General features: G+C 39.0%; 1 protein-coding gene across 4 annotated transcripts in view; it reads right to left on the bottom strand.

The window, feature by feature from the left end:
- The window catches only part of eng (endoglin), a 41,220-nt gene extending 19,818 nt beyond the window's left edge, over positions 1 to 21,402 (bottom strand). For 2 of the 4 annotated variants that reach the window (XM_044173269.1, XM_044173272.1), the window contains exons 1-3: positions 21,261 to 21,402; positions 20,023 to 20,223; positions 6,026 to 6,168 (exon numbers count right to left, since the gene is read on the bottom strand). In XM_044173269.1, coding sequence (XP_044029204.1) covers positions 6,026 to 6,168; positions 20,023 to 20,080 — 201 coding nt within the window. In that variant the 5' untranslated portion in view covers positions 20,081 to 20,223; positions 21,261 to 21,402. Of the gene's footprint in view, positions 1 to 6,025; positions 6,169 to 20,022; positions 20,224 to 20,543; positions 20,562 to 21,260 lie in introns of those variants that run through there. The other 2 variants (XM_044173270.1, XM_044173271.1) reach the window with 2 other exon arrangements.
- Between the last annotated feature and the right edge of the window lie 313 nt (positions 21,403 to 21,715).

The following is a 21,715-nucleotide window of genomic DNA, read 5'->3' as shown; positions in this document are numbered from 1 at the left end:
AAGGGGATTTAGCTATTCCCCAAGTTGCAAACCTCCCCATCTGGCACGGAGTGTCATTAACACATTTTGCTCGCAGCACCAAGTTTAAAAATAGTTCCAACTGGAGTTTAATTCTACACAAGTTTGATTCCACCTATCACTGGGGAATATGACAATTATCCTTGTTTTTGCAACTATGAAATGTCAGCACATGCATCTCTCCAAAAAAAGCAGTGGCAGTCATTTGAGGAAGGCTTGTAGACAGACAGGAAGCTGTCTTTGCTGTATTCCTTCGTATTGACACAGACATTAATGACGTGATGCAGCTTGGTTCTATTCTTACATCTATATGCAGGTAGTCATTTACTGTATATAAAACATCATTAACATAATTTAACACATAATGTAATACCTCATTAACCATATTTTCAGCTGAGGGTAACACAATGGTGATGTGATTCACTAATCACCACCACAGTCACTCGATGAATCAGCCTTAATTACCATGCTCCACATGTGTGTAGCGTAAAGCTGGTACCACTGAGTTTTGTGGATATAAGTGTGAGTAAACCTTTTCACTGTCGAATAATAAGTCTGAGTTTAGAGACTGACTTAATTCCAATAAATCCTAGTTCTAATTACTTTTACTTCCATATTAGCCCCAAGATAATTGGGTTTAGAAAAGTGAAAGAGTCATGAAATTAGTTCAATTTTATGACTCAATGCATTAGAAATGGACAACAGCTTTAAAAAAGCTTGGAAATATCTCTCCAGTGTGAGGCTTTTGTGGGAATTTAACATTCATAAATACAAATTTCTGCTTTCATCCATCTGTGATGGCTTTTTACACCAAATAGCCTACTTTATTCTGTTATATAATGTTTATTTGAAGGTAGATAGTTTACAGAGCTGGGCCTGATGGGGAGACAATGAGCATGCTGGGGAAACTGTGTGAATCTCTAATATTAAATTAATTTACTTGCTACCTGATGTTGCCAGAGCATGATCCAAGAGAATTGTGATGAGCTCAGGCCTGAGCTATGGAAATTTTCAGACCCGTACAGAACAAATTAGGTCTAAGGAGACCATCAACAAATTGCCTAGGAGCAAAACTCAGATGCACTGGAAAGAGAGGCTCGCACACCGAGTGCAATGGACAGAGGGATCTGTCATCACACACACACACACACACACACACACACAGACACACACCACATCATCAATGTCCTGTACAGAGTGGGTTTTGCATAATGGTTGCTGCACCTCATAAATGTGTTCAGTCCCTAAAAATTGGGCAAATGGGGCACTGCAATCCCAGGTCAAAACATAGTGACATTTGTTACTGAATGGATCAGGAGTCAGGATCATCTGTGAAAAAGACTGTTGCCTTGCTTTTTGTTATTGTTTTTTTTTATATTTTAACATTTTGATAAGACAGTTGCTTTCCATCTTCAGTGTAGAATTTATTTATTATAGAAAGAATATAGCTTGATTGCCTTGAAGACAGAAGGCACATAAGAGGGACTGAGTTTTTATAACATTAGTCTCCACTTATCACAGACAGAGTCAGAGACTTTGAATTGTAGTAACACACTGTCTTCCCAGAAATACCACTTTGTTTTTACCTGAATCATGTTACACATACATACAGTAAATGAATGAATGGCATTTCCTACGGAGTTCACTGGGCTTCATGCAGAGATTACTCAGTGGTTTTTCTCTTAAATACTCCTTCCTAATGAGCTTTGACAGCATTGTCTCTCTGTCTAGTTTCCCTCCCTTCATCCTTTTGTGACTTTCATTCTTTCATTTTGAACTCTGAATCTTGACTGTTGCTGACCCTGATCACTCACCTTTAGTACTTTTGTTCCTGTGCTTTCAAGATACAATTGTTTTCCTTTTCAGACTTTTCTTTTTTTCTCGAGAGCATTTTTTGAAGGTCCTTTGCTGATGCAGTTTCCAGTTATTCTTTTGACTCTCTCCCTTAACTTGAATTGGCTCCGTTGGTCTAGTCTCGGCCTTGTGCCAAGACCCTGACTACCCAAGCCAGTGTGTGACATCAATGGGCCCTGTACAAGCAGCTCCTCCCTATGAATTCGGTGCAGCCCCTTGATGCTCCCTTTATAATTCTCTGTGCGGTCAAACTGTGAGAGTCAACTGTCTCTGGCAGGTTGTAAATCAGTATGAAAAACAAAAGGGATGGGGAAGAAGGTGATAAGAATTTAAAGGACAAAAAAAGGGGAGGCAAGAGCAAACCTCCCAACTGACTGGACAGTTTGGCAAGACATGAAGAGGTTCCCCTTGCTCTGTGTTTACAAGAAAAATATGTTCTAAACAGACAGTCAAGCACAGATAAGGGGTCTGTGTTTGGAGATCTTATGTCCACTTTCTTCTTTAATTTGATAAAACATCCACTCATGGTCCCATGAGAGAACAGGATATGCTAACTCTGTACAACGTCCATTGCATCACACAGATCCTGAGCCAAATTCCCTTTGTGAACTGCAATGAAATGTGTCAGTTCTTATTCTCCCACACAACATAATGTGTCTGGTTTTCCTCTTCAGGCCTAATAAGATGACTGAGAAAAGCATCTCCTTCTTAATATACTTTAAATCTGTTTTGTCATCAAACAGCCTTTTCTTCTCATTTCCAGTCCATTAAATATGCTGTAAAACTGCAGTCCATTAAAAAAGACTAAAGACTTGGCAAAAGAGTTCAGCAACATTTATGCCAGTAACCCAGTCTTTGAGGCAAAGACAATCATCTGCTTGCACAATGTTAGCACTCTTACAAAACTAGGCTAAGAAAAGAAACCCACCTCTTACAGGCCTGGGCGTCTGTGAGGCTAACCAACTTTATTGCTAAGACACTTATGTTATTGTGTATTTGTGTAATATCAAAACTAAACTTCAATATCCTCAAATGTCAAATTCAAAATAATTAATTCTGAAAGAAAATCACTTGTACTGTATAAATCAGCTTATCTTACTGGTGAAGGTTTCCCTTAAGAGACAAATTATGACAGGATTCTCTATAGCTTTCCAAAAAAAACAACTGAAGGATTTATAAAGGTGATGGATTCAGGCAGGAATTGTATTGCACCATCCTGTGATGGTGCCTTAGATCAACTGCACATAGCACATCTGCTTCCCTCCTCATAATCACTACCAAATGTGAAAGAATGACCAACAGAGCGAAAAATAAAAAGAGCCAATAAATAAACAGCAGTTGCTTAACACAAGTTATGTGAAAGTACTACATAAAGAACTCAGTGAGAACAAACAGAAGAAGCAAACAAACAGAGCACACTGATAAAGAAATGACTAATGTGAGCTGACCGACAATGTTGGACAGTGAAAAATGGAGTCAGGCACAGCAATAACAACATACAGATTAAAAGTTTTCTGGAGTTACTTTCTGTGTGTTATTCCCTAAAGCTAAAGTGTTAAGTGTTACAGTCAAAATGACCCAATACGCTATCTGCAGTTATGGTGTGTGGTGTGTTTGTTTAGCTGAAAAAGGAATTCTTTAAACACACAGCCAAACTTACAGCACTTGGTTGTCATAGGAGCCTGTTTAGTGTAAAAGAAAAAAAAACTGTGGCATGTTGGGAAACCTATCTTTCTGTTACGTCTGGCATCTGTTAAGGGTTAGATAGTTATTTGGCTGATAAAAGTTGGACATGGAGTGTGTGTGTTTATATTTCATAGTGTGGGAAGAATTTTTTTGGGGCTTATTTATTTAAAAGTTAGGGTTAGAGTTTGTACAAGAAAAATATCAACCAAAACAAAGTTAAAAGAGCACAGACTGCACTTCTATAACATTGTCAGACTCACGATGGACAGTGGACATAAAGATTAAAATCAAAATCGATGCAGCAGAACCAGAGATATTATCTTTTTTATTCCACACATTCTTCTTCCTTGTCAAAACCTGACGCTTACAATACCCACAATGCAACTTAACCCGCTGACAGTTCAGGTGTGTTATTCCAGTGCTAATTGTGGTCATTTGAATGGGTCCCAGGGAAATTTGTGTTTTTTGATAAAATTTTAGTGTTAAACGCGTGTTTGGGAATGGCTATCATTAGGATTTTAGCGATACTACTACTCTTATCTATACTCTTATCGGTGCCTTTTGATTACTAAATAATTGCTTTTTAAAAAATATATTCTTTTAAAAAATAATAAATTCATAAAAGGATTAGAATTTAATATTTTAAATATAACTAAATGTTGTTTATAGAGCAGCAACAGCAAAGTCACTATATAGACTCAATAATATTTCACTGAAAATGTCAATAAAATAAATCATATTCCTGACGTAAAAATAATGAGTGAAGTTTAGAAAGAATGAAGAACACAGACATCAGTCAGATCATCAGTCCTTCCTTGCTTTTTACTCGAGAAGGTTTATTGCACTTACTTACAGTAAGAGCGTAGTTGTCGTCAACTCGAGAAATCTCCACTGTCTCTCTGCTGTTCTGACTGTGCTCCGTGTGTGTGTGTATGTGTGTGTATAGGAGCTCCCGATACACAGAGCAGGTGAGAGGCTGCAGCCTGATAATAAATTACACCAAGTGTTTTTGATACAGAGGTTTCTTTAGTTTATTTATATGATTTCATCACGTATTTGTTGTTCACAATGTAGCAATGTCAGGGAAAAAATAGGGTGCATCCCCTGGAGGCGTCGATAGTGAGTTTACTGCGTACTTTCGGATTTTAATGTGTCAGAGACAAAGGAGAAATACCTAGCAACATCACTGCATGCACTTGACGATTTGACAGTGGGACAGCCCTAAGCCCTCGGACGTATCGGGAACCTGCCCATGAGTCCATGAGTGTGGAGATTGGGATTGAGCCCTTGTCACAGTAGGAAAAGCACAGGTTTAACTAATAACATTAACAATGGCTTTGTTCTATTCCAGTGTCGCAGTAAACCATGGCATTGTGACAGTGAGCCAGCATGCACAATACCAGGACCCTGAAACCAAAGCAGATAAATGGAATTGAGCCTCTATTAATTTTATTATTTACACCTACTGTGACATGTCAAAATGTCTCTTGTGAAAATGGCCTTTTCTGTTCTGCCTCTCCCTGTTATGCTGATAATCTGATTATTCTTTTAATCTATTTTAAAGAAATGATAAACTTTTTGGAAACGCACTACTTTGCTTTACCATAGTGTAAAGACAGGAGGGAGGGGCTAACAGCTAGCCTAGCGCCTAGCTCTGTCCAAAAGGAAAAAATACACCTATTAATGCCTCTAAAGCTGACTAATTAACATGTTGTATGTCCTACATTTAAACAGAAATGTAAGGCAGCAATTAGCAGTTTTAGTGGGAGTTGCTGACACTACTTATATTGCTTATATATTCTTCTTCTAAGACTTTGGTAACTTTGTCACCTTGTCTTTATTATAGTTGACCACATTCTACAACTGGGCTCAGGCAATGATTTTAATGGTGTGACATAGTGCAAGCAATCTGACTGTGTAAAAAAAAAAAGAAATTGAATTCAAACTGATTCCCTGATGTTTAACAATGAGAGACATATTCTATTATCTGAAAGGTGTAAAATGCATACATGGTGAGCATGTGTGCAATGCATGGACTTGCACACGGCATCTTAGGTGTGACTGGACTTGACATATTGCACTGTCCACTGAAAAGGATGATTAATTAGCAGATGATAACATACCCATGACAGGCATGGTATTGGATTTAAATGACAAGTAAGCTGATTTGTTAGCTTGACAGATAGCTATAGTGTTGATTGTGCAGCATATTTCACTTTCTACATTCTGTTGCAGTGGAGCTGTCTGGTCTACTCAGAAGGTTTAATTTGCCTGCTGAATTTTACTGCTACTATACATGTTAAGTAAGTAGTAAGTAAAGAATATTTTCTTCCATTATAACATTGCATTTGTACTAGCATATTATCTTACATTGTACTCCCTGTCAAGCAGATATTTCACTTGTTTACATTTACATAATTAGCACTAGTTGCTCAGCATCTCATTTGTATAACCTTGACATGCTCACCGAGCCGCTGAAGTTCAGGTTAAGGATGTGGACCTCTGCCTTGTCCTCTCTGATGAAGCTGGTCCAACAGCCAATTAGCATCCCACTCACAGAGACCCATGGGTTGTCCTCAGCCTCCATTGGATTACATGTCTGACTTGAGGCTGAAAGAAATCAAGTGCAAATGGTTAAGCAGTGTCAGCAGCTTATAATCAAGTTACACTAAATAATCTCTTGCCTCCAACATTAATACGCAAAGTCCTGCATTATCTAGTCTTGTGTGTCAAATGCCAGGTAGTGCGAGACTACAGCTCTATCCACAACAGTTCTGTCATATTTGGACATCAACAGCACATGACTGAAGACCTATTTGTGTGAAAGCCAAAAAGCCATTATTTAATAGATAGATGAACCCAGCAATGTTACAGATTCCTTGTCTGAAAGAGGCTAAATTTGTTATTAGTCATTCTGAAAGCTTTCCCCTGGTCTCAGAGTATGGATGTTAAATGTGTAGGTAGGACTACATTGTTTAAAAACGAATCTGGCGGTTCACGTTTATCAGACATGTCAGGATACTGGGCTGCAGTCATCCATCAAGCCTGCTCACTCTGCTCTCTGCTGTGAGCCTGCTGTTTAACCTAGGGATCCGTGTCTCTGGAGGCTGAATTAATCGAGCCGAGGCTATGCGGTCATGGATGAGGTTGGATAAAAGTGCCTGGTGTTTGACCTGGGCTATGTGTGTGTGTTCTATTGTGTTAGATTTGAGTAAGTATGCGCATGCACATGCTCACTCTAACCTGTCTGAAGTTAGCATGGACAAAATATTATCCAGTGAACTTCCTCCTTCCTCAAGAAGAACAGTGGAGAATACAGTGTAGAGGATCAGATGTCTCTTCCAGCTCAATCAGGGATCTCTTTCCTAGCTGATCTCCCACCTCTTGCTGATTAGAGATAAAAGACTGGGGCATTATGGGAGTCTTGTGGCATTGCAGTCTTGGTGGCAACCACCATGGCTGACATAGTCTCTAATATGGATTTCCTCCTCAGGACAAAGCCTTAAAGCCACCCATCTTCAATATGGAGTGGGTTCTCATGGGATCAGTTTAAACTACTCTGTCCTGTGCCTAACCATTAGATAAGCATATCTACAGTAAGATGAATATAAGCAATATAGCCTACGCCTAAGCATCCACTATGCATGCCTCAATCACTCCCAAAACAGCTGGTGCTGAAGCGAGCAAGTGTGATATCATAACAGAAACAACTACTTTAGTAAGCAAATGCTGCATGACATACCGCTCCACTTACTTTTATGATGTATTTGGTCTGTTTACCCAGCAGGCCACAATCCCTCAGAGAGGAGATGTGGTGTAAAACAAGTGAGTTGAGAAAGAAAGAGGGATAGAGAGGAAAGGGTTAATAGGAAATTGCAACGTTGGAAGGTCAACAGGATGAGCCTTAGTTAGAAAGCGGCATTAATCAAAGACCTTGGTTGAGGCAATGTCATCACTATTGGTGGAGGAGAATGGACAGAGATAGATATAAATTGGGACAGAAAGTGATGAATGCATTGAAAAACAGCCAAAAAAGAGGGATCTAGAACATGTTACGTACTCAGCTCTTTCTCGTTTTGTGTTGTCCCCACAATGAGATTGGGTTGGTATTATGGACTCTTATTCATTTGTTCACTTCATTTATTTGTTCATAACATCTCTGACCCACAATATCACTGATGGAAAAAGAGCCACTGATGAGATATTAATTTAATTTGATCACAGGTATGTCATTTTTAGAATAAGCTTGTCACACCCAATATCTCAGATGCTGCGATTAATTATTTAGAAATTATACATCTTTTGTTTTTGTCCCATGAAAATCTTTTCCCCTTTTCCGCTGCCCTTTAGTTGTATTTTAAGGTCAAGTCAAGGACACATTTGGTACTAATTAGGGGATTGAGGGGGATTGTATCATTCGTGGAACAACCTTTTGTGTGTTTCTTAGTCTGCTCAGCTTTGGACTGCAGCTTTTCTTGCAAATCAAGATGGAGAGCCATCCATGCCCCTTTGCCATCTCTTTTTCCCTCCCCTCACCCTCGAGGTCAAGGCTGGTTTCCTGTTATTCTGGCCCTCTGCGTTAATGTCTGTTGCTCACTATCCACATCCATAAAGTTATTTCTCTCTTTTTCTGCTGTGACAGAGTCAACAGCCCATGACTGTCGCCTGAGAGGTCTTGGTATAAATCATACTGACTGCGTAAGACTGTGTATATATGTGTGTGTGGGTACATGCATGTGTCACTGGTCTCCTTTTTACGAGTCACCATAGGATATGAAGAACATTAATTTTGCCCTCTTGACCCCGGAAATGCCAATGGTCTCGCTAAGCGGTTTGCTGGTAAATGAGGTATAGAAGAACCATTCCATTCCCTGTCCTCTTTATCTACTTATATCAGTCCCCTCCATTTCCCATTCCATGAGAAGACATGTTTATGGATGCTGGTGATTTCCATTTAGATATTAGGTATGAGGGGGAGATGTGAATAGAACACATTAGGGATGACAGAAAATGGGCTCAATTCATGAAAAGTGCATATAATCAGATTTGATCTTAAAGTTTTCTTTAATTCTTTTCAGTAGTTACACATGTTATATTAAATGGGTATCAATGACTTTGTATACCTGAATAGACTACTGCTAATTACCATATTAACAACACTATAAGGCAAAATTACCAGACTTAATAAGCACATTTATTTAACTGGAAACATATTAAACATAGTATAGCAAACTGATCAAATGCTTATAAGACCAACGAGTTTGCAGCCAAAATCGATAATGGCCAATTTGCTGTTAAAGCAGTGAAGCAGCCTTTGGATAAAGCACATTTCTGTGGACTGTGCCAATATCTGGGAGTGATGAACAACTTTTATAGTATGATGCACTTTAAACTGCCCTGAGCAGTTCTATTGGTTGTCTGCAGCACCCTGGAGCCACAAATAACAAGGAGAACAAAAGCTCCCATCTGGTAACTTCACATGTCCAGGGTCTATCTGCCCTTTCTTTCCTAACCTCCAGAGCATTCCAGAAAAAGATAGGAGTCTAGTTCACCAAATCACAGACATCCGTTTTCCGCATGTGTTCAATTGTGCATAGTACCATTAAGACAGCACCACTACTGTGACCATTTTAGGGCATCTCAGGATCAGCTTGACACTAACTACATTCTGTTTACATCAGTCTAGAGGCCAACTTTCAGCTTTAGCTGTAAATAGGCCCGTTCAGCTTAACTTTGCGCTTGATGCAAATATGTTATCATGCTAACATTAGCATCTTAGCAAAGAGTTTTATGGATGTGGAACAAAGCCTCACAAAGTAGAGCTTAGACTGATAAAGTAGAGTCCAGTCTAGAGCTGAGCCTGACAACTTGAGCGTAAGATGTATGTGTGTTGAACATTTTATTATTGTTGTATTTATTATAGTCATCCCCATAGTTTGCTGGACATAGTTATCTAAAAGATTTATAGACTACAGCTACCCTGACCAACAACATCCCAGTAAAGGACTGTCCGTGTGTATCCAAGTGTTATCTTTATTGTTTCCAGATTTAAATTAAAACACTCAGGATTAATTCAGGATGCCAAACCTGAACCTCACAAATTAAGTTTCACTGTCCATAACTATACAGAGTGCACCATAGCTTAAATGAGGCCAGTAGCTGTGTTTGGGCGTTACTGAGACTTTGAAGTGATTTATCATTATTAGGGATTAAAGTAGGCCTACACAGTGCTGACATCCTGTATTTCTCCTTCTTCTGTTGGTTTTTGTCAGAATTGTTTGAACACAAAAGCATTTAGTCCCTGACAGTACGTATCGTGGCATGCTAATGGAGCACATGCACCACCCTACCAGTACGCAAAACTTCTCTAAAAGACTTTAACAATGATGAACACAGATGACTCACTGACTGTCCAATCAAAATTTGCTACCAATGTTAAGTAGCATTTATTAATGCAAAAAGGAACATGTATATTTCAAAGTTGGGTGGACCAAAAGACATTATGTTGTTACGAATGCTCTAGGAAAAAGGTTCCATAATGTGGGCGCCCATAGAGGCATTAGCAAGGCCAAAAAGGCATTGTAGGGTATGTGAGAAGTGCACTCACAGCTCCATCCCACAAGCATTACATTATGCTAAAAGCCCATAATCCAACTTTAGGGTAGCATTCACTACATTGTTACACACTGTGTTAACATTATGGTGATAAGAAAAAATGAATCTGTTTCAACCCATCCTATGGAGCAAAGTGGAATGAGTTTTCTCTTTGTGTGAGTGAAGAGAAAGTGTAGAGCTGCAAGTAGAAAACCTGGAGTGGCTAGGAGTGGAGTGATGACAGAACGCCTTAAGCGAGTAGATGAAATTGTTGTCGATCCACTCATTTACATGAGTTCACCATACAAGCAACTTATATATGAAAAGATAAGACAAAAATAATTGAGTCACGTCATATGTGTGAAAATGGCACACTGTGGCTCCTGACTGTCTATAACTGTAAAAAAGCAGAAGTACCTACATGCAAAAGCACAGTTCATTTTTCATTTACTGTATATCTGACTCACTAGATTATCACTTCTTCTTTCTTGTTTTGAACATATTCTGAACTGTCTCATTGGTCAACAGAAATAAAAATGACCTTAACTAAATTTAAAAATGACAGAACTCTGGTAATATGGGGTAATAATCAAAAGGACAACTAGAAACCTGCCAACAAGAACTCAGTTCTTGGAAACATTGGTTCAATAAGACTCTTAGAAAAATCTAGTACTAAGTACTAAGAAATTAGATTTGATGGATTCAGATAAATGTTTTCTCAAACTAACAGATTTTTGCTGAGGTTATGTTTTCCATATTTACAGTGTTTTTCTTCTATACAGCATATGTGCAAATTTTGGATTTGGTGTAAATGGTGGACGAGGTTTGTTGTTAGTGCTACTGCCAGTGGTGTTTATGTTAGCTACCTACTTCTGCCAGTAAATTAAAGATCTCAAGCTGCCTTCCTTTCTGTAACACTGTTGCCTCACTGAGCATCCGTGCTGTGCCGACGTTGCAGAGTACTGACAGGCAGTAGCGAGCTCTTGAATTTTAAATTTCTATCACACCTTAACTAAATGTTGATTTAGATTCAAGGGATTGAGTACCTGCGGCCCAATAACCAGCTGCCTTTTCACTCACCTCAGGCAAGCAAGCAAGCAGGCTTGATTTCATGCCATGTCTTTCATGCCTTCCCTCATTCTAAGTCACTGTGGAAAAGAGCATCAGCTACTTGCCTAGAGTTTAGATGCAAAATGAAGAACTTAGAACTTGAAGCTACAGTGTATGGCTGCATTTAAAAGAAAGAGGGGGAAAACACAGAAGGGGAAACCCTGACAGCAGACAACGTCAAGACCAACTGTCTCCCTTGGTCCCTCGGGGTAGAGTAAACTGTTTGTGTCCAGGGTCGGGCGACGGAGTCATGATGGGGAAGGGGGAGGGAGGGGTCAGCGGCCCTATCAGAGTTAGTCGGAGAGGGAAAGGGGAGCTTCAAGGCTGGCTCAAGCTTCTTTCTCGACTCCACATACACACACACACATACACACACCTATTGTCCCGGAGTTTCCGCAACTGCAGATTGAGGCCTGACCATCCACAGGAAGGTAAACAAGCTCTTATCAGTGCTCTGCAGGGGCTTGCACTGTCCCCTGGCCTCTAACCCCTGCATACTACACATTACACACTCCATACACAACACACAAGCCCCCTGACCATCTCACCTCCCACTCCTGAAGTCCTGAAATTTTATCAAAAAAAATTGCTGATTAGTCTTGTCAGTTTAATGGCTTAAGACTTTTCATGTGTGTGCCTGTGTGCCAAGTCCTGCGTCCAGTGTTTGCTGGAGAGGAACTGAGGATGTGATAGCGGGTCTGGAGACAGCCTGTCTTCACACTAGCTCTGTTTACACCTCTGGGAGCCATTCGTCTGTCGTCTCATCGTTGTCAGAAGCCAGCGGAACAACAAGTCCAACAGTGGCGTATGGAAGGTCTATGGCTCACTTCTTCCGTTGTTCACTCACTCTGCTGCTAGTAATTAGCCATTCCATATTCTTTGATGCAAATAAATTTGATCACATGGATTGTGGTCCTTTGTAAGCAAGCAGCAGTTGCAAGCATGAAAAATGTACCATCATTTTTACGTTGATGCTCATATATACTCTGAGGTGATCTGTTATAGTCCAGACACTGTCAGTTACTGGGTATCGTACGTCTTTTCCATTCACTTATGTGGTTGGTTTTTCCCCCAATACACTGAAAGAGCACTAGCAAAACACAATTAATCATCTGAGTGTTAATTGATGGATAGACAGACTAATTTAGCAAGTTTCATGCTAACTGCAAGCAACCAAAACAGATTGAAGTGTTAGAGATTCATTGCATGGTGGTTGCTCCCAATCATTCAGGATTAATGTAGCTTTGCACAACATATGCTTCGTGGAGAACCAACAGAGATTAGCTCGTTTTTCTTGACTGATTTTTGCCAGTAAATATTAATGTTTTCCGATATGAGGGCGGCATACTAATGAAGGCTCTGTTGTTTTTTTAACATATTTAAAGTGAGTGAAGTCAAAGGTACATGCCATGATCCAAGTGTAAACGAAACAGTTGACAAACCACCAAAATGCAATATACAGGATCAGAGAAGCTATCACTCCCAAATCGACTGACTGCTCTTCTAACACTTCCACGCCAGACAACAACCAAATATTGTTTTCTGATGCTATTAAAGTTTGTTGACATCAGTAAAAGAAGCCTATTTTCTATTATTATCAGTTGAGAAACACAAAAATTAAATTTTTTCTTTGTAGTTCAAAGACTACAATTGTATGTGTAAAGATACCTTTAAATTTATATGGTCACAAAAAAACTTAATGGGCCTCTAAGAACATAAAGGCTTCAAGTTTATGATTTCATTTTCTCTATTTAACTAATGGAAGTGTCTGGACTAGGGAGAGTTGTTTGACAAGTGCAACTTTATTCCCTCCAGCGTCTGTGAAAAGATTATTAAGTATCCCGAGTTTGACTGTTGGATTTGTTGTAGTTACAGTATATGAGCAGATTAAAATAATCTGTCAGATGTCTCGAGGCATTTTCTTTGAGTCACATATTCTGCTTTCTGACATATCACAGAAATACGAGCAAATGAAAAATCCTGTGTCCAAATCCAGTGAGGATTCTCTCATCACATCAAACATACACACATACTGCACACACACACACACACACACACAGTCAGACATTAGAGAGAGATTTCAGCTCTCGAAATACAGATTGACCAGTGTGGCACCTGAATCAACAGGAAAACTACCCACCCAATGCTTGAATCAAGAGGTTTTGCTATTATACAAACACTCAACTGCACATTGTACAGCATGAACCACTTTAGAAATCAAGGTATGTCTATGCAGAAAGATAGTATGTTCTCTTACGGAAAAATGTCTTTAGTACAAAAAAATTTCATTAACATTCTCTAAAATGTTATTTTAGGGTTTGTTGGAATTTCCATTAGGTTAAGAGCAAAGGCTCTTCATTCCTGCAAAAATATGACATGAGGCATTTTAGAACATTTTAGCTGAGAACATTTTGTTCATAGCTATTCTGCCAGGGACAGATTAAGGGGCTGATTCTGCCCTGTATAATAGTACCCTCATTAATTAAAGTCACAAGTGAAAAACATTTTTGTGAAATGAAGACATATCATGTAAAATACTTTCTTGTTTTGCCAGAGATCGGAAGCCCTCCCAGAAGTTTCTTTAACCCAACTCTGAGCACCTTTGACTTAAAGTCATAGGTGAGTCAGCTGACCCACCAAGAGTTTTCCCTGCAAATTCTGTCCTGAGATACAGGTACATTTCCTGCATTTGTGTAGACCCCAGAGTTGATCATGGACAGACAGACTTAGAGATAAGAGTACATAATGCCATGCCTTATCTGAGCAGACAGCAGGCATGTTGACATGAGCAGAAGTGGTCGCCATGCTGACGAGGCGTTTATCTTGCCCACTACTAATGAGCCATTCAGTGCTCATGCAACTGCATAATGAAAAGTATTGGGCCGGTGAGCGCAAGACCTTGTACTCATACAGTGATGATATTCAGGAGAAATTCAGACAAGATACAACAAAGAGTCATAATCTGAAATCTATAATGATCTATAATGATGAACATTATAGATTAGTAAACTCTTCTTACACTCTAAACTCTTTCTGTACTTACAGTTTAGAATCAGCCTTGACTATTAAAGCAATACTGGAGTGCCATTTAGAATAAGAGGGACCCAGTTATGTAACATGGAGGTGAAGATCAGACACTACACAGTATAAAAGGTTGTCAGATTTTCACCCAAAAATATATTTTTTTCTTTTAGTTTTCTGCATGAGGACACTGTTTACCACAATTTACAGAAACAGGGTCCTTTCATGGCAAGGACAGCATAAAATATGTTTCCAGTAATAGAAAGTGAAAAGAAAAATGGGGAGATAACACAAAAGAGTGTGCTGCAGATTAGCCAGAGTCCTTCTGAGTAAAAAATAATAATAATAATACTGAAACTAGAGATTGCAGGATTATTATTTTTTATCTGATTTTCACCTGTTTTTAATTATTCAAAACAAATACTGATAAATTCCTGGATTTATTTTCAAATTTAAAACAGAAAGTGAATGTCAAACACTGAAACAAATGCCCCTTAGCATCATATATCATGCATATTGCCAGTCAAATCTGAAAACAGACTTACATTACATGCCATTCAATTGTAATTGTTTTCTTTTAGGATCCCACAAATATCATTATTTATATGCCACATTGCATCTAGAACCATCTTGATAAAAGTGTTAGCTAGTGAAAATCATTTGGGAACAAACAGAAGAGAGGAACATAGCGTTAGTGAGGCTCTCTCACACTGCATTCTGTATTCAAACAGAGGAAAAGCAAGGCAGTCAGAAATGGATTGTTATTTGGGAGGGGCATAACATTAGAGGAGATTGAAATCGGTCTGAGGCAGCGACAAGTGGTCGCGTCTCCCTGCCACCCAGTCTGACTGCAGGCAGAGCTGGCTCACTACAGTGAAACAGGGGAAGTGGACTGTTTTGACTCTCAACGCCATTTTTAACATGACGTTTTTTTCTTTTTTTTGGCTTTTGGCTTATTCTACTACAGCATGCCTTCCGAGAAACCTTTGTCATCTCTTTCCATTTTGTTTTATTTTTAAATTCCTGACACACACTTTCTGTCAACTAACACATTTGTTTGTTAGTTTAGACTATTTTTCTTTCTCTTTTGTCTAATTACTTAGTCTTTTATTTTCTATTTATTTTTTATTTTCTAACTTGTCTTTATCTCTGTCTTGTCCTTTTCCCTATCTTTCTGTTATTTTAATTCCCTATTTACTTCTCTTTTCCCACGTCTTTATTGTGAACCACTTATCCACTTGACAGTCACATAAATTTGACGCCCCACTCCCTTACTGTCTCCATGAATCAGTCTTTATGAATTCTGTTATCTCGCTCTGTCTGTCTGTCTGTCTCTGCTTTCTTCGCCGTCTTTAAGATTCATTTTCAGACAGCCCTCCCTCCCTCTCCAGTGGCTCGCTAATCACCTTTGTGCTTTTCCTTCAGCCCGTGGAGGGAGACTCTGGGGTAGGCAGAAATGCAGCAGGAGGTCTGGCAGTTAAAATCATAATGCCTGGCTCCCACTGGGAGAGTTGTTGCAGCAGGGGGCATATTCAACACTACTTCCATGCCAGGAAATGCCAGGCACACAGTGGATAAAATCACAAAATACAAAGACTTCAGTCAGACGCATAGATAATTGTTAATGTGTCCAACTGCTACAGTCAGCTTAAGTGGTAGCGGTTTATGCTTGCCATTATAAAGTGGTCTAGAAATAAACATTTGAAAATCTGCTCTTATGGTGGAGCTTCCATGTAATAAGCAGCTAAGCAGACAGAATCTGAGAACTTCCATTTATTGAAGTCCTTTAAAGGCCCATCAGCCTAGCAATGCTGCTGAAAAGTACATACTAAAATTCCAGGATTTAAAATGGGACACTCCACTGACTTTACACATGAAGACCAGTTTACTCATCATGGGCAGTACTAATTAGCCTGTGAAAACAGTTGTATAATGTCTTCTGTGTCTCTGGAGGAGCTTTGTTAAGTGTGACAAAATAACCCTGATGATGTAATCACAGTTATCTCAGCTTGGACTACAAATGTAAAACATGGGCATTTACCAGGCAGAGAAGGTCTGATAAAAGACACTGTTGAGTTGCATTGTGGGAAACATAGGCACTTCTGGAGCTTGAACCACCACTGGCCTCTGCTGCTCATTATTTTTTAATCTGTCCCCAAACTTCATGGATGAGGAATAATAAATCTCTGCAGTAACCCTTTCAGAGATATGTAAAAATGTATTTAGAAGTAAATTATGCAGGCCTGCATGATGTTATCACATCCATAAGGAAAAGCGCCAAATTAAATAAATTCATTAAATGCCTTTAAACAACATAATTGCCAGAAAGTGTTGCAACTGCCTAATACCAGTTCACTTATAGACTGAAATAAACAAGATTAACAACAACAAGAGTAAAGTCCAAACAAAGAAATGAAAACAGGCACTACAGTTAGAAGCCTGGGCGAAAAGAGGGAGAATGAATTCCACTATTGCAAAGGCATCCCCGTCTGTATGATCATGGCACAAACAAATGCCCCCAGTTAAATGACTAAAGGGATTTAGACGAATTGTTGCACCACAGGCGCTCAGAGATAAACCTGTAGGCTGGACCATGTAAGGCCTTCAAAACAAACAGCAAACTTTTTAACACAATTAACCTCACAGGGAAGCAGTGTAGTGAAACGAAGACCAGTTGTCTGTTTTATTGGGGCCTGACATAAGCCTGTCCAGAGATGGATGAGCTGTAAACAAGAAAGAGGTCTGACTGATCCAAACATTTTATTTACTCAAGGTTACACAATTTTAATACTCAAGGTGTAAGGTGAAAGCAAGGATGATCTTTTCTTTGAAAGAGGTTTGAAAGAGATAAGCAGGGGATGGTTTTATAAATATTCCAGTGCTGATGAAAACAGCATCTCACGACATAATTTATCTGTGCTCGTCAAATTTCAGGATCAAATTAAGAGTTCTTTTGCCTGTGGTTTTAGATAGGCAGACAGAAAGTGAGTGTTGGAACTTAAGACTTAACCTAATCCAGCATTTTCCATCAACTATAGAGTCTTTAAATTTTGCAAGATTGGTCAGATTGTTTGGGCAATAGGTTGTCTAGGGCTGCAACAGTACTGATATTTCCATCCATTGGTATTAGAACAACTTAACAATGTTCCCCAGTGGGAACATTTAAAATTACGCAAAAAGTCTATAGCCATGGAAGTATTATATTACTGACAAACTATTGCCCAGTAATGTGATAGTGTTGGAACTGCACAACACAAATTCCTCCATTAATCGGCCAGTCATCATACTGCATCTGTTCAAAAATGTATAAATGCATGACAACAGAACACAAGCTAGGGGGGTGCTCTAAGGAAGAATTCAGTTTCCAGTTTCAGGATATGAAGTGCATAAGTAAGTATATGAGTCTCAGATTTAGACTTGGCAAGGTTATGTAGTATCGATCATGTATATATTATGTATCTGTGATATCTATACAGTAGATCTGGGTAAGGAGTTTTTTGGTTACTTTAACTGTGAGCATAAAAGCTGCTGTACATTCAGACCATGCTTCAGACATCACAAAAGGACTTAATAAGCCTGATTTCAAGGAGCTGGCAGAGGGTCAAACGTAAAAAGTTTCAATTTTTGATTTACTTTTACTTTTTCTGTGTTTACTTCAGCTTTTGAGGAACTTTCACATCGTGTCTGCTCCCACAGTGACTTGTGGTTGGCGAGGATACTATTAAACAAACAGACCTCAAATCACAGTGAATATATGGGTGCTGTTTTATTTCACAGCACCTTATTCAGTCTGGGAATGTGCAAATTTGATTTTGCATACTGTTGGCCTCAGTGTGTCACACCTGATGTTTGTGCTTCATTGGTTCAACAACAGCACAGGAGACAATGTCAGAGAAAATGACAAATTAATTTGACAATATTGGACTATATAATGACGAATAAACAATGCCTGAGATAGAGGAACTCATACATGTCACACTAATGTTTTGATTAATGCTTCAACGTTCAGTACACAGGGTCAGAGTACCCTCCTATCTGAGAACAGTGTCACAGGTCCCTTTTGGTGTTCTCCTAAAACCACTGTAGCAGATGCAAAAATAAGAGAAAGAGAAAAAGAAAATACTTGGAACCTCTTTCAAGAAAAAATGAAAAAATCATAGCAAATTCAGGACTATGTGTCACAGATGCAATTAAGGCTGAGCTCCTTACAGACTCCACCAGCAGACAGTGAGACTGATCCCCTGCGGTGGAAGCTACATGAGGTCAACGCTCTGCAAGTCTGCCAGTTGGCCAAAAGATACCTCTGTATCCCTGCCACCAGCACCCCTGCTGAGAGGGTGTTTAGCACTTGTGGCAATATTGTGATTTGTCATACAGTAGGTCAGCAATGTAGCCAGATTCAGCAAACAGGCTTGTTTTTCTGGCACATAATCTTAAAAGTGATATATGCTTGCCAGGGCCATTTTGCCTTATTTAAAAAAAAGTTGGAAATGCCAGTATATTTTTCTGATGTATATTTATAAACACAGAGTAAAGAAAAGGTTATTTGGCTCTGACGTGTTTGTTTCACCTTCAAGTGCAGCATTGAAAAATGAATGCGGAAAAACCTTATTTTGCTGACAGTTCATGTTAAAACTGTATTACATAACAGCATTATGATTTCACTTATGGCATTTAGAGTCTGAGGGAAATTGTACTTTAGATATACATTCAGCTATTAAAAACATAGATAGTGGGTGCAGTTCTTCTAAAACTATAAATTAAAGTATAACCACCAGATTCATAGGGTTCATCTCTAAAAGATTTAAAACTATATCTTCTACCTGGAATAATGCACTTTTAATATATATATTTATAAAATCAGATCAGTAACAAAAATGGAATAATAAACTATTTATGACTGTCTTATTAATTGAAAAGTATGTGGCCATGTGGCCACCCCAAATGCCAGATTGCTGCAGGGAAGAGAGACCCAAACACCCTGAAGCAGCAGTGCAGAGCACTGGTAAGAGTGTGAGGCTGTATTATGGCCTGAGGGCAGAGGGAGGGTTTCAGATCCCTTTGCCACCTTGTATGGATTACAGGTTTGAATTTGATATGGGCAGCCACAGGCAGCCAGTGGAGGAAGTGTTAGAGGGGGCGACAGCGGAGGATCACATAAAATAGATGAGCACCCCACATGTTTTCTCGTTTCTTGTGCGTGGACTGTCTTTCAATAAAATATTCTTTATCACTAAAACCTAAAAAACTACTTCCCAAGATGACTCAGTGGTTTAATCCTAATACCATTTGGAGTTTTGAATGTTTTAAACTTAGCTCTTGTGTTATCATATTTATCTCCCTACTCTATTAAAATATTTTATAGTATATAATCTCTGAGTTGTTGTAAGGATAAACCATCATTCCAGCAAAATACTTCACAACAACTATTATGCACATAACGTCTCTCTACAGACTGGTCATTTAGCGTGCAAGCAAAAAAAACACCAGAGCAAATGATACTCTTTTATGTCTTAAGAATGATCTCAGAACACAGGACATGACAAGATTAATACAGTATCTGCCTTTGAACTTTAGGTTGACAGAAATATGGTTGGAGGCTCAAAATCCACTAAATCCAGTGGCCTGTGGTCGGTTGTCTAAGGTTATACCCTTTTCAATAAATGCATGTTTTAGCACGAAATCCAGTAACAAAAGGTCTAAATGCTGAAAATACTGAATATCAGCTGGTAGACTTACCAGAGGCTGCAACAGCGATGCACAGAAGCAGGGCAAACCGCGCCACGTGATCCTCCATCTCTGAAGTTTAAGTCTGGGGTGTTGGTAGAAGCTGAGTCTGGGTCTCAGGGGTGTGAAGATACGCAGGCAGTGGTTGAAGTGTCTTTGTCAAGTGGCAGAGCAGCAATGACTGTGGCAGCGGAAGAGCAGACAATTCTAGTCCTTAAAGGTCAAAAAATGGTTAACGGTTAAAAATATGATTGTTGATAAGGATGTGACCAACTGCCATACTCAAGCATGTCACCCTCATACTCAGCCTACAATGTTAAAACAACTATTGTGTGCAAGTCTATCTCCTGTTATCCCAGATTATTATCTGATGCTGATTAATATGGTCATAAATATTAACATGAATATCAAAAGTGCAGTTTACGCCTTATAAGATATTTATTTAAAAGCTAGTTCCATGCAACAAAGAAATTGTGAGCACAAAGGGCATTGGTTACTCATCGCTGACAGTGAGGAAAATGTTGCTTAAGTGCCTTAAATTCCTTCAGTGGGATGGCAGGATTTTCCTCCTGAGACAATCCCACAATATTTCTGCCCGTCTTCCTGGCGCACAATGAGGGTCTGAACCCAAGGGTTATCTGGTGGTCACTAACTTCTGGCCGACTGTTTCAGGAAGCACTACGGCATCGCTTTCTTTAAATAATACCACAATGCCGAGATCAGATAAGAAGGAGACTGCTCTTGTTATAAGATTCATATAGAGGGAAAGGAAGAGCCTGTGTAAACTGTTTATGCACTTCCAAAGGAAAACTAAAAGTCACTGGACGTCTTCCTGTAAGAGGAAAATGTCTTTAACTAGCAATATAACACCTAAAAGCGTACTTTAGAAATAAATTAAATAGGCTTACTTGGTGAAACAAGCAACTGAGTCCACTAATAAACATTAGCCTAATAAACTAATGATAATGGAATTAATGAGGCGAAAAAATATGAAGAATAATGATGGTCCCTTACATACAACTACCCACATTCTGGCCACAACTCCTTGTATTCACAATTCTAATATTTAGCACTTGCTACGGTTATTTAACCTTAGCGTCGGCTAACGTTAGTCAATTCAAAACAGACATAAAACGGACTGGTGGAGGATTAAGGAAAGAGTATGGCCAAATGAATGCCCTCTAATAAAACAGACCACACATCAACGAGACATGAAAGTGAAAACAAAGTTTTGAATCACAAAAACTTACTTTTTAGGAGGGTGGCTTGCTTGAATAATGTAGGCTTTATAGTCCACGGGAGAGGATATGGCTGCATTCAGCAATGTAACGATGTCAGGACTTTTCTAACTTTTTCTGCTGCCTGGGCGGTGCAGGCACTTTTGTACCCCTCCCACCGGCCTTTATTTATTTATTTATTTATTTATTTATTTATTTATTTTTGGTCTTTTCCAAGTAAGTGTCTTATCTGGTCAACACAGAGTCTATGTGTGTTGTCTACTGTGTCGTTGTTCACTCTATATCATGGTATTTGTCATGGTATTGGATTTCCCAAGAACCCACCTTTAAACAAATATAAATGAATGAATGTCAATCAGTGAGCTTTAGAGGTGCTGGTAGGGGATTTTTTTTAACCTCTGGACAGAGCCAAGCTAGTGTTTCCCCACTTCTTCCAGTCTTTATACTAAACTAAGCTGAGCATCTCA

This window comes from Siniperca chuatsi, linkage group LG18, assembly GCF_020085105.1.
Source record: "Siniperca chuatsi isolate FFG_IHB_CAS linkage group LG18, ASM2008510v1, whole genome shotgun sequence".
Taxonomy (NCBI): domain Eukaryota; kingdom Metazoa; phylum Chordata; class Actinopteri; order Centrarchiformes; family Sinipercidae; genus Siniperca; species Siniperca chuatsi.
The sequence above is the reverse complement of the archived record's forward strand: the minus strand, read 5'-3'. Positions and strand labels throughout refer to the sequence as shown.